Source organism: Salvelinus fontinalis, chromosome 5, assembly GCF_029448725.1.
Source record: "Salvelinus fontinalis isolate EN_2023a chromosome 5, ASM2944872v1, whole genome shotgun sequence".
Lineage (NCBI taxonomy): Eukaryota > Metazoa > Chordata > Actinopteri > Salmoniformes > Salmonidae > Salvelinus > Salvelinus fontinalis.
In genome coordinates this window covers 10,639,723-10,653,372 of record NC_074669.1, presented here as the reverse complement: position 1 = coordinate 10,653,372, position 13,650 = coordinate 10,639,723, and the positions used below count along the sequence as shown (strand labels likewise).

General features: G+C 42.6%; 1 protein-coding gene across 1 annotated transcript; it reads left to right on the top strand.

The window, feature by feature from the left end:
• Positions 1-1,551: 1,551 nt before the first annotated feature.
• On the top strand, positions 1,552-10,777 carry LOC129855087 (prosaposin receptor GPR37-like). The gene is made up of 2 exons (XM_055922405.1): positions 1,552-3,072; positions 8,659-10,777. The coding sequence occupies exons 1-2, from the start codon at positions 2,014-2,016 to the stop codon at positions 9,490-9,492; spliced, it is 1,893 nt and encodes a 630-aa protein (XP_055778380.1). The 5' UTR covers positions 1,552-2,013; the 3' UTR covers positions 9,493-10,777.
• Positions 10,778-13,650: the final 2,873 nt, after the last annotated feature.

Genomic DNA, 13,650 nt, shown 5'->3' with positions numbered 1-13,650 from the left:
CACAGCAGCTGTTCAAACTGTAGAACCCAGTTTCTACATTTTAATATAAAAATTTATTTTATCAAACACAACTATGCTACATTTTATCTCTGGGACCCTCAGGATGACAAATCAGAGCAAGATTACTGAATGTAAGTACATTATTTACCTTCAGAGGTGAATGTATCAAACCAGTTGCCGTGATAATTTCTTTTGTGTGCACTCTCCTCAAACAATAGCATGGTATTTTTTTCACTGTAATAGCTACTGTAAAGGACAGTGCAGTTCAATTAACAAGAATTTAAACTAGACCTCTAGTGGCACAGCTAGCACTGTGATGCAGTGCCTTAGACCACTGCGCCACTCAGGAGGTGAAATCTCACTTTCAAAAGTTAATATCCTGTTAACTCATTCCCACATCATTGTGTTGACTTATTCTATACTTGTGTTTGTTGCCAAAGCATAAATTAGAGGGGAAAAAACATCAAAAATCCCACCTCACTTGTATCTCAAACAGACTATTATTTTTGTTTTATTTTATTTAACCTTTATTTAATTAGGCAAGTCAGTTAAGAACAAATTCTTTTTTACATTGACGGCCTACAAAAATGCAAAATGCCTCCTTCGGGGACGGGGTTGGGATAAAAAAAATTATTTATATACATATATATATAGGACAAAACACCCATCATGACAAGAGAGACAACACAACACTACATAAAGAGAGACCGAAGACAACAACCGAGCAAGGCAGCAACACATGACAACACACCATGGTAGAAACACAACATAGTCACAGCACAAAACATGGTACAAACATTATTGGGCACAGACAACTGCACAAAAGGCAAGAAGACAGAGACAACAATACATCATCCAAAGCAGCCACAACTGATGATTGCTATTTTCTCACAGAGTATGATGTCATACTCCGGAGGAGGAGGATCTGGCCAGTCAGCTGAATACTAGCGTAAATATTTTTTATCAAATGCATATGGCCACACCATTCTGTTATTGGGGTACCCCCACACCATTCCAACACAGAAAAGATGAACATACTTAATTACTGTTTTCTGGAAGGAAACTATTCCACTCATATTGTAATTAATTATAAGTAATATTTCATAGAGATCTGGAAACCCTGGACAGTTACTTTAACTCCTGTCCACTGAATGTGGCAGCCAATAGCCTAGTATGCTGGTGTTTTTGGAATTGCTGAAAGCATGGGCCCCTGTTTAGTTTTACACAAAAAAGACAATGAATGCTTTGCTTCCATGAACCCGAGCGCCCCAATACAGCGCAACCGTGAGATGCCTTTTACACGTTGTGGTCCTGCAGTCCAGGACATATCCATTGATGTTTATAGTAGTCCCTATACAACATGCCACCACGCTGAACATAAACGTCTAGTTGCAGTGAATCATGTTGTTGGAAAGTTGCACCAAAACACCAAAACAAAAAAACATTTGTAGGCTACTTACAGTATTTCAAGGAGAAACATTGTCTGACGTGGTTGAGTGATGCTGACTAATTTAGTTGAACAGATCCGGGTTAGCCGCCAGGGGAGCCCGTCTCTTCTCTCCGTGATGCTCACGTGCGCAGCTCCAGACAGAGCTTGGCACATCCCGGACAATACGCACTCCATCTCCGACTCTGGGCGCCCGGATCGTGGGTACCAGTAATAACCGCCCAGGGCGCTTTTCGGACCTAGAAGCAAATGCTTTTGAATAGGAAATGCGATCTTGTGTCCATTTAAAACCCTTTTACAATCTGTTATATATTCAGAGGCACAGACGAAATTCAAACATACCCTACTTCACATGGTGAGAAAACAACGGTTGTTGAACTTTACTTTTCGCATTTCGGAGACGCACCTGTCAATTGCCAAGTGCACTTTGTTTAATTCGAAGTGGTGTTGACAACTATGGAATGAAGGTTTGGCTTTGTTTCTGTCGTCTCTCCGATGTGGTAATCATCCATGGATAAATATATTTGGAATACAAAATACTATTGTTGAGTGTTTTAGAATAAACAATGCTGGTACTACTCTTAAGATTACTGTGTTTCTCTCTTTGGAGCGAGAATGTGTTCACGCAAATACACGAGGAGAAGACAAATTTGATTCCTAGACATTATGAAACCGCCGTCACTATCGGGAATTTACACAAAACCGATAGTGGTAGTCAGAGATTTCACTCGTCGTATGGCAGAGTTATCAACGAAATTGACAATAAAAGGGTGCATACTCCAAGTTCATCCTCTTGGGATGTGGTTAGGACATGGATGGATAACTTAAATGGGACTTCATTCAATACGAAAAGGGTTATGAATGAAATAACAATGCGCAAAAGCAATTCGTCAAATGGAACAGAACCCATTTGGTTACCCGAGGAAGGCGAGTCAAAAAGGCTGATGGAGGAAAAGTTGGACACGGAGAAGCATGCAGCCATGGAAACGCGAGATGGTGTATACATTCATTTAAAGCCCTCCACGAGACATAAGCGAGGAGGACACCACCGTGACGAGCACAACCGGATCTGCATACACAAAAGAGCAACTGCAGACCGTCGGAGAAGAAATGCGAAGGATGGCAGTAAAAAAGGTAACAAAATAAGCGAGCCAACCTTGCTGTCAGATGCGTCTTTGGACACACCGCTGTCCACGTGGGAACCGCTGCCTAAACCTATGGCCCAGAACCAGTCAACAGACATGCCATTTCATTCCACTGATTATGAAGAGTTCACTCTGCCAGACCTCCAGGACTATACCCCACTGATTCCTCTCAATCCTCAAACTAGGAGAAAAGATGTAAAAAACCCATTTTATCCCGTAACAGCAGAATCATATGGGGCATATGCCATCATGATCATTTCGGTCATCATTTTCACTGTTGGATTAATTGGGAATATAGCAATCATGTGCATTGTGTGCCACAACTACTACATGAGAAGTATTTCAAATTCTCTTCTAGCCAATCTCGCCCTATGGGATTTTGTTGTCATCTTTTTTTGCCTGCCCCTGGTGATCTTCCATGAACTGACCAAGAATTGGCTGTTGGGGGAGTTCTCCTGTAAAATCATCCCCTATATTGAGGTAATAATGTCCACTAGCTATTGTGTTACTTGATTGAATGTTATGATTGGGTGATGAAGTTGGTGTTCAAAGTCTGCTGTCATTAACCATCTCTTCCTTGTGAAATCTGTCACATATGGTGAGCAAAAAAGTGTTGGGGCAGTGACACTTTGGATTTGAAATGAGACTATGACTATGAAGTGCAGCCTGTCAGCTTTAATTTGAGGGTATTTTCATCCATATCGGGTGAACCGTTTAAAAAGTACACCACTTTTAGTACTCCCATTTTAGGGGAAATTAAATAATGTATATTAAAGTAGTAAAAAGTATTTGGTCCCATATTCCTAGCACGCAATGACTACATCAAGCTTGTGACTACACGTTTATTGGATGCATCTGCTGTTTGTTTTGGTAGTTTTTCAGGTTAGTTTGTGCCTAATAGATATGAATGGAGTCACATTTATTATAAATAAGAATACAATATGTTTCTAAACACTTCTACATTAATGTGGATGCTACCATGATTATGGATAGTCCTGAATGAATCATTAATAATGATGAATGAGAATGTTAGACGCACAAATATCATACCCTCAAGCGATGCTAACCTCTCACTATTACAATAACAGGGGAGGTTAGCATTTTTGTGGGGGTATGATATTTGTGTGTCTAACTTTCTCACTCATCAACAACAACAAAAATGTGTCCTGTCCCAATACTTTTGATGCTCACTTTATGTCAATTCTTACACTGTACAATGTTCTGTGCTTCAAGTGTTTGCAGTATTTGGAGGATCCCATACTAGGTCTAGATTTTTTTTTCTCTCGAATGTCACCTCAACCTGTTGTTCCAAACTTTTAGGGGAGGTGTCACTATTCTAGCTACAGAGGTAAAAGCCCCTAGGCGACCTATGCTATGTCAGGGATAAGGTTACAGTCCTACTTTCCCTAATAAGGCAGTAGTCTGAAACTCACTTGGCCTCAATAATTACATCAGACCCACACCCGTTATGGCATCAACTTACCTGTCTGTTTCAGCTGTAAGGCAGCTCTTCTGTCAGCCATCTATTGTAAAAGATACAATGTTAAATGTAGGTGATGAGGGATCACACAGAGCCAAGACAGTTCTTTAAAATAACAGGTTTTCCAGAGTTACAGAAAGCTAACCATACAGTAGTCTATATTTTGTAGCCATAGCATTGAAGGGTTTGTATTAACACACTTGTACTACGTACTGAATGTCATATACTGTATGTGATTTGAATGTTGCAGGACCAAATTATGAAAAGAAAATCTATTATTGCCGCTGGGGTCTATTCAGACAGTGAACAGTTTGTATCCAGTTTCCAGGCATCGTCAACACAGGTCCTAGAGAGAAACGGAGTGTGCTTATGTTTCAGCCGACCACTAACGCACCTGTTTCAAATAATCAACCAATCATGGTCATTAACCTAGACCAAAATTAGCTGAATCAGGTGTATTAGCGCTGGACTGGAACAAAAGCCTGCAAACCCACTATCTCTCCTGAACAGAGTTGGAGAAGACTGAGCTCTGCTCTGCTTGCTGTGTAAGTGCAGTAAATGGTGATTGTTGTGTTAAGAAAGGCGTAATCTGACACACCACACATCATAGAACTGAGCCTCATAGGACAGGATATCCACCTTTCAAAAAACAACAGAATTGCTGGTTATATCACATACGGTCTAAAAGGCAACCCACCAGACCCAGTTGCAGCTAGGGACAACACCCAAGAATCTAGATGATATGGAAAAGTCTAAACAAGATCCTTGGGATGTCCCAATGTCAAGGTTGGGACGGGGTAAGGGTAGGGACGTCCCAAGGAGTCCGGACTAACCTAGATGTTATGCAGCCCAAGAACTTGGAACACCTTATACAGTCTGAGGTCACAGTGTAAAACCTATGCTGCTCAACAACTGAGCCTTCTTGGTGAAAGTAGCGTCAATGAAAATGAACAAAGATCTGAATTGATTGGATTAAGTATAATCAACACGTTGACAGACCCACCTTGTCCTCTGATAGTCTATGTGCAATTTTTACTATTGCTTACACCTATCCCATCTTTTCAGATCTCCACAAGTCCAACATCCTAGGGCTAGGGCTTACCTGTCTCTGTGTTTTATGGAGTCCAATCCTCCACTCCTTTACAGACCTCTTTGGTTCAGCTCCTGCTTTTAGCAGTCTGTCTGTTCTCTCTGTTGTGGAAAAGTACTTAATGTAAGATAGATGACATAGTTTTGCTGTGGTTCACTATCATACTGTTGGTTCTGAGTGCCTTTTATGGGATATGTGTGAAGTATTCACCCGGAAGAAACTCAATTCTGTTCATTAAGAAGGAAGCACACTCCTTTTGGAAGAGGAAATGATCTAGATAAAAATCCTTCTCCAGGTGGCACAGTTCATCTGTCCGGGCACATACACTGAGTGTACAAAACCTTATGAACACCTGCTCTTTCCCTTACATAGACTGACCAGGTGAAAGCTATGAACCCTTATTAATGTCACTTGTTAAATCCACTTCAATCAGTGTAGATGAAACGGAGGAGACCATTTAAAGAAGGATTTTTAAGCCTTGAGACAACTGAGGCATGAATTGTGTATGTGTGCCAATCAGAGGGTGAATGGGCAAGGTATGGTAGTAGGTGCCAGGCGCACTGGTTTGTGTCAAGAACTGCAACGTTGCTGGGTTTTTCACGCTTAACAGTTTTCCGTGTCTATCAAGAATGGTCCACCACCAAAGGACATCCAGCCAACTTGACACATCTGTGGGAAGCCTTTGAGTCAACATTGGCCAGCATCCCTGCAGAACGCTTTCGACACAATGTAGAGTCCATGCCCCAACGGATTGAGGCTGTTCTGAGGGCAAAAAGGGGGGGGGGGGGGATTAGGAAGGTGTTCTTAATGTTTTGTACACTCAGTGTATAGGCCTACACAATGACTCCAAGACAAATAAACAACCTCAACACGACCCAAACGATCTGTATGAGTGATGCTGTATAAACTGCCAGCGCTAGTCTGTAAGCTGCTTAGTTGCAGTGATTGTCATTGTGTTTGTAAGTCCCATTCTATGCCAACATGACCTGTAGGCCATTTTAAAAGCACAGTCCCAGACATAGCACTTTGAGTCTCTTTGAGTAGACAGACTCCGTGGTAAGAACATTAAATGGATAGCGGCAGACGCATCCTCGTTATGCTAAGCGACTCCCTAATCAAGCAATTAATGGAGCATAATTACACAAACAGTGGAGGAATTAATTCTAATGGCTCCTGTGGCAACTAAGTGCTCTGTCACATGACAATTTGTCATTATGGACACCAAGGTGAGAGGTTAGTTAGACAAGGCCTGCCCGCCACTGTTGACACAGCTCTAGACGATAGCTGTCACGTTGACGATGATGGTATTTGCTGAGAGCGCTTTGTCTTGACAATACTCTCTCCCTCTCTCTTCTCTCTCCATCTCTCCCTCTCTCTTCTCTCTCCATCTCTCCCTCTCTCTTCATCTCTCCCTCTCTCTTCTCTCTCCATCTCTCCCTCTCTCTTCATCTCTCCCTCTCTCTTCTCTCTCCATCTCTCCCTCTCTCTTCATCTCTCCCTCTCTCTTCTCTCTCCATCTCTCCCTCTCTCTCCATCTCTCCCTCTCTTTTCTCTCTCCATCTCTCCCTCTCTCTTCATCTCCCCCTCTCTCTTCTCTCTCCATCTCTCCCTCTCTCTTCATCTCTCCCTCTCTCTTCTCTCTCCATCTCTCCCACTCTCTTCTCTCTCCATCTCTCCCTCTCTCTCCATCTCTCCCTCTCTCTTCTCTCTCCATCTCTCCCTCTCTCTTCTCTCTCCATCTCTCCCTCTCTCTCCATCTCTCCCTCTCTCTTCATCTCTCCCTCTCTCTTCTCTCTCCATCTCTCCCTCTCTCTTCATCTCTCCCTCTCTCCATCTCTCCCTCTCTCTTCATCTCTCCCTCTCTCTTCTCTCTCCATCTCTCCCTCATCTCTCCCTCTCTCTTCTCTCTCCATCTCTCCTTCTCTCTTCATCTCTCCCTCTCTCTTCTCTCTCCATCTCTCCCTCTCTCTTCATCTCTCCCTCTCTCTTCTCTCTCCATCTCTCCCTCTCTCTTCATCTCTCCCTCACTCTTCTCTCTCCATCTCTCCCTATCTTCTCTATCTATCCCTTGCTCTTCTCTCTCTCTCTCTCTCTCTCTCTCTCTCACTCCCTCTCTCTTCTCTTGATTTCTCACAAGCTAGATAAGACGTAGGAATGTAAGGGGTCTGCTACAAGGTAAGGGGTCTTCTACAAAAATCATAGGCAATCCCAGGACATAGTGTCTATAATACTGTAATAAGCTCACATAGTTGCTGTCACAAACTCCACACAGTTGTCACCGACTAGTTGTATATTCATTTCCCACTGAGCAAACCATTTCTGTACAGCATTCATATAAAATTAAATAAATTATCAGGTTTTTGCTTTGGCTGACCTTGTTTTTTTTATTGACACTTGTCAGTAAAACTCACGAATGCAACTGTTTATGTCAAATTGTTTTGTGTTCTACTTGTCTCCCTGGTTGTCCTGAAAAGAAAATGGAAAACACTTCGCTAAAATAAGATCTGGACATGCAGATACATTTAAGTCAGATAATGAATAGCCAGTTTTAGCTGGGGCCTCTGGAGTGATGGTGTGTTTTAACAGATTTGATCATAGCTGTGATGAAATTACTGGCTACGTATGTACAATTACTTAGCAGTACATTTCCAACTTAAACTGACCAAGCATATTGAGGGAAAGATACTAGGGACAAATCAAATCATGACACATAGCAAGGATATTTGGAGGTGTCCACACATTGTTGTGATAAACATTCCTCATACCCCCCTCCAGGCACAGAAAAGTTCATTTTAAACCTGTTCATATCAACGAATCCCAATAAATAGAACCCCCTGAGGGAGTCACAAGACCTAGCATATAAATCAAAGTCTTTCCACAGTCTCTCTCTCGCTCTCTCTCTCTGTGTCATGGGCTCCCTTGCACACGGTATACTGTGCACCTTATTATGTTATACAGTCATCAATATTATAATTTGATATAATTAGAAAGTCTAAAGTTCCCCTTTTTGGCGCCCAACTGTAGTCTTCCCACTCTTTAAAGTATCACACATAAATCATTACTCATGGCTACTTTCAAACATCTCAGTATGGGAAATTAGGAACTCGTGTGCGGTAAGTAACAGAGCTGTCCCGCTCTAAACCTGTTGACATCTAGTATACTGTGCTGTGTGTACCATTGTCACATGGGAATTGTTCCAAACTGTGTTTTGAACACGCATGGTGTACAGTGGACACATTCTTTCGGTCTTTTCAGAGAACAAGATGGCTCTGGGGCCTTGGTATTTCAACCAGACTTCCCAAGGTGCATTGCAATTAGGAGTAGTCTCTCCTCTATTGTGTGTTAAGCCTAGGGCCTGGATACAGTCTATACTTGTTTCTCTCTAAAAAATGAAGCACTTTGACAGAACTTGATGTTATTGTTAATGTGCAGTAATAACACATCAACTGCATACAGTAGTGTCTGACTTCCTCCTCTCTTTTCTTTGTCCTTCCAGGTCTCCTCCCTCGGGGTCACCACCTTCACCCTGTGTGCTTTGTGCATTGACCGCCTTCGCGCCGCCACCAACGCCCAGATGTATTACGAGATGATTGAAAACTGCGCCTCCACGGCCGCCAAGCTGGCCGTTATCTGGATCGGGGCTCTCCTATTGGCCCTGCCAGAGCTCCTGATCCACCAGCTGGTCACTGAAGATGGCGAGCCTCCGGATGTGACGCCCTGCCAGCGCTGCGTGGTTCGTATCTCCACCGACCTCCCCGACACGCTCTACGTGCTGGGCCTGACCTATGACGGAGCCCGCCTCTGGTGGTATTTTGGCTGCTACTTCTGCCTGCCAACGCTGTTCACCATCGGCAGCTCCCTGGTGACTGCCCGTAAAATCCAGCAGGCCGAGCGGGCCTGTGTGCGTGGCAACAAGAAGCAGCTCCAGCTGGAGAACCAGATGAACTGCACGGTTGTGGCGTTGGCCATCCTCTACGGCTTCTGCATCATCCCTGAGAACATCTGTAACATCGTTACAGTCTACATGGCAGCGGGTGTGCCCAGACGGACCCTGGACATTCTCCATCTGGTCAGCCAGCTGCTGTTGTTCTGTAAGTCGGCGGTGACACCCGTCCTGCTGTTCTGCCTGTACCAGCCCTTCAGCCGGGCCTTCCTGGACTGCTGCTGCTGCTGCTGTAACGAGTGCGGCCCTCCCAGGTCTTCCACCACCGCCACCACCAGCGAGGAGAACGAGCACGAGTGCACCACCACCGACCTGGAGCTGTCGCCCTTCAGCACCATCCACAGGGAGGCATCCTCCTCCTACACCACCGTGGGGACCCACTGCTGAGAGGTCAAAGGTCATGACCTCCTTCAGAAAGTTACAACTGCCCTGTGAAGAGTTCAAGAGGTCGGACTTTAAACCAATTGGACCGGTTTCCCCGCACCCAGGTTAAGGTTACTCCTGGAATAAAAAGGAAGGCTCAATGGACAATCTCCAGTGAGAGTGCTTGTAAATCAGAGAATAGGCTTAATCTGAGTCTGGGAGACCGGCCCTTAAGAGTTACGATCAGTTCATTTTTTATTCCTGTCAATTTAGGAATTGAATTGATAATGCGGATAAAGGGCACATCCCATTCTAAATCCATGTCCACTTCATTTCCTGAATTTACTTTGAATTAAATTGACGTAAACTCTGGTGGACATCTGTGTCTCGGTCTACTTAAGGGCAGAGTTCTGTGTACGTACTTTAATGTCTGTCCACTCTTTGTTTACAGCAGTGGTCACCAACCGTGGTCGATCTCCAAGGCATTCCTAGTCAATCACCAAACATTTCTGTAAAAAAATTAAAAATAAAGCCTTGCGTTCCTATTTTGTTATTTGTTTTGTGCTGTTGGTGGTAGTTGCACTTTATTTTTGATTTGTTTTAGGTTGTAAGATGTAGGTGCACTTGATTCAGCAGCCCTAGTGCGAGGAAGGCAAAGTCTTCCCATTTTGAATCACGTTTTTTAAATAGAATTTCCAAATGGTCTGAGAAGAAAAACATTGGCAGGGAAATTCAAGCATTCATAATGTATTGGGCCTATAGCCTACTGCACAAACCTCATTGTTACAGAACTGTAATTGGTTAATGTTGCAAAGGCTTACGTTTTCTAAGTCATGTTTAAAACAAATCTGAGCAGTAGATCTCAGCTTCCATTTTGACTCAAAGTGATCTTCACTCAATGGTTGGTGACCACTTGTTTACAGAAACCATACGGAAAGTAATACATATGTATAGTTCAATTCAATTTATAGCAAATTCATTATAAACTCACCAGTGTTTTCTCTTTTTAATTATTATATAATTTGTTTGGGGGGGTCATAATGTTATTTTTCTGCCTCCACAGAGTGTCTGCGTCAAATGGAAAGTAATATATTGAAAATGGCTGATCGTACTGTATTGTGTTTAGCTTATAATGGTGATTCTTGTGAATCAGTTCAAAGTTATGCCTAGCTCCCTTGCTATGTAAGTATATTATGCACTCTGTATTTGATAGCAGAAAACTGTACGATACACTTCAGTCAGTCAGTAAAGTTACTGGAGTGGTCTTTTTTGTTGTTGTTGCTCACTTTAATAAAAAAAGAACACAGAATTTGATTGAATGTTTCTTTGACCCTCAAAATGTTAATATCTTGGAATAAACAATCCACTTACTATTTGGGGACTAACATACCTTCTTCCAAAACTGTTAACCATGGATAATAAATCTACCTCATCATTTTGTCTTGGGAACTAAACATATGTGAAAATATTCTCCAGATGGAGAAGAGGTGTGTGGTTTCCTGAAAATGGCCAGTTAGCTCTCAGAGGGGGAGTTTCTCATCTGGCCATTGTGACATCACTACCCACTCCCCAGAGTACACAGTAACCCTTGTTTCACTACCCGTCGCCAAGGCAACCTCAGGAATCTGCTTCTCAGCTGTCTCCATGACGTCATGGTTGGCCGAGTGGCAGGGAGTCAGATCAGATGGTAGGGTGGGTAGAGAGAAGGGTTCATAGTATTGGACTTAACTAGGGTATGGTGCGAATCATGCATTTCCATGGCGATGGTCGGTTGTTGGCTCTCAGGAGTTCATTTCAGACGTGAGCCTTGCTAACTGCTAATCATGTTTCTGGTTGGTTCAGTTCAGCCTTCCTTCAATGTTCTGTATAGTCGTCCAGTTTTCTAGACAGTCTAAGAACGTTTCTATTGAAAACTGTGTCCTTAGAACATTTCTGGAACAAGCTTGACTTGAATGTCAAGCTTACAACATGTTTGCGATTAAGTAACATCTGCGCTGATAGGAACGGCATAGATGGACACAATCATATTTTAGGCAAAATTGCATTGTCTCTGTTTAACAGAATAATGTTGTTTTATAGCTTCCTGGTCCTGATGTGTAATACATTGTGAAGATATTGCCTGCCTGCAATACTACAGTAGCAAAACCTACTACAACATGGCTGCCATCACGTCCATACACAGTGCAACAAAATGGTGTACGACTTTCATCTGCCGTATATAGACCCATGATGTCCACAAATCATTTGGCTGTCAGATCCGGTCTTGTTATGGAACACAACGTCTTATTCTCCTCACAACACTGTCCTCCCACAGTGCTTCTGAGCCCGTCTTTCATTTTCAATCACTCCCTCTGTTCCTGATGGGATTATGCAAAGTGACTACACTTTTTTTTCTCTCCACAGGAAGTAAAAGGCTCCATAGAGTTCACTCTGACTGTTAGGATAATGCTGTAGCTGAGGGCCATTGAACAACAACACATTTTAGAGGCCAACACATTACCAGAAATGAGACATTGTTGTTCAACGTTTTGCTAAACCTATTTTGACAAAAAGACTGGAATAGTGTATTCATTTGGAAACCGGGAAAATAAGTATTTTTGAACCTCGACCGTTATGCAAATCCATGGCTACGGTAGGTGATCTGTGGATGGAACTGCTGTTTTCAATGGAATGGCATGTCTCCAGAGTCCAGCTATCAGAAAAGCAAAATCTGATCAAAAGCAAAAAAGAAAATGTTCCCTCAAAATTATTTTAGCCTCCCATGCTCATCCAGTCATGAGTGAGGTCCTTTTGTTGAGGCAGTGCATTGATGTTGTTAAGGAATGTGTTCTCACTGTAACTGAGTTCTTACTTTAGCTAAGCTTGTGGTGACATTAAACATGCACAATTGTATCTACAGTATGTATACCCTGTTCAATGACAATGGCATTTTTTTTATGGGAACTGAGAATATTAGCGCTCATCTCTATTAACTATCCAAAATAACATGCCTGAAAGTGTCTTTGTCAATCTGCAACTCACTGTGAGGTTCAAGCTCTCTGTTGTATGAAAAAACTGTTCTGCCACAGAAGCTGCCATTCAGGACCTCCGCAGAACAACAAAGATGTCAGTTTTCCTGAACCCGCATGCTCCTCATTTCATTCATCAACAATCATACTGACCACAGTCACTGTTTGTATGGTATTCAACAGTTATGTACAGTATGCACAGGGTTTTTCAGTGTAGTCTACAGATGAAAACAACCTTGGTTCCTTCTTTATGTTATGTGCCCATGTAATAGAATTATTCATTTAAATCCACAGGCATTTATTATAACTTAACAAGGCAGCTGGATGTGATTGATGGGCATCTGTCGGTCGGCCGCTAGAGTGACAGTTACCTGAGCGTCCCTAAAAAAATCATGCTTCACTTTTCATAATGACGATCAAAAACACGAAAGATTTATAATATGCCAAAAGTCCAGTATATCACAGTAATTCCTTTCCATGAAAACCTGTGAGTCGGTTGGACATCCCTGCTTCCTAGTTGCAATTAAAGGTTCCTCTATTCATTTGGTAACAATAGCTTGAAAATACATTGATGTATTGCCGCTAAACAAGTTGCTCAGTGACCTTAGACTAACTCCTTTCAGGGTTACGTGGGATGGGCAGGGCATTCTGTACAAGCCCAGTATCCTTCATGATTGACAAGGAGCCAGGGTGCCATGGTAACCAAAACCACCCCTGGGAGTTATGCCACATGCAAACTAAGGTGTGAAATTAGAAAACAGTGAGTGTGGATATCGAAAGCAGAGTCTAAAGCAAGTCTCCCATCTCACAGCTGGATCTATCAGGTAACTATACAGTAAGCATGCAGAAATGCAGCATCCATCGATTAAAGTGTCTGTCATTGGTTCAAAACACATTCTCACATAACATCATGTTTTGGTGCGCTACTCACTGCACTCTGAAACGATGTGGTATTTCATTGTTGAAAAGCCCCTTTGGTATTGTTCGAAACTGTCATGTATTTTCATGAAGTCTGCCCAGTCAAAAGATTTTCAGATGTGTCCCAACCCACACATCTGAGGATTAATAATTATACTGTACAAGTGAACATCTATTCTGTTGTAAGGCGTGTGCCCTGTGAATATGTAAACTCTTGTTTCTGATATGACTTGGAACTTCAGGGCAATATAGGTGG

Excerpts from the sequence above, each read along its gene's own strand:
- LOC129855087 (XM_055922405.1), top strand. The coding sequence starts at position 2,014 with ATGCTGGTACTACTCTTAAGATTACTGTGTTTCTCTCTTTGGAGCGAG. Across the intron at positions 3,073-8,658 it reads AAATCATCCCCTATATTGAG|GTCTCCTCCCTCGGGGTCAC; the intron begins GTAATAATGTCC and ends TTGTCCTTCCAG.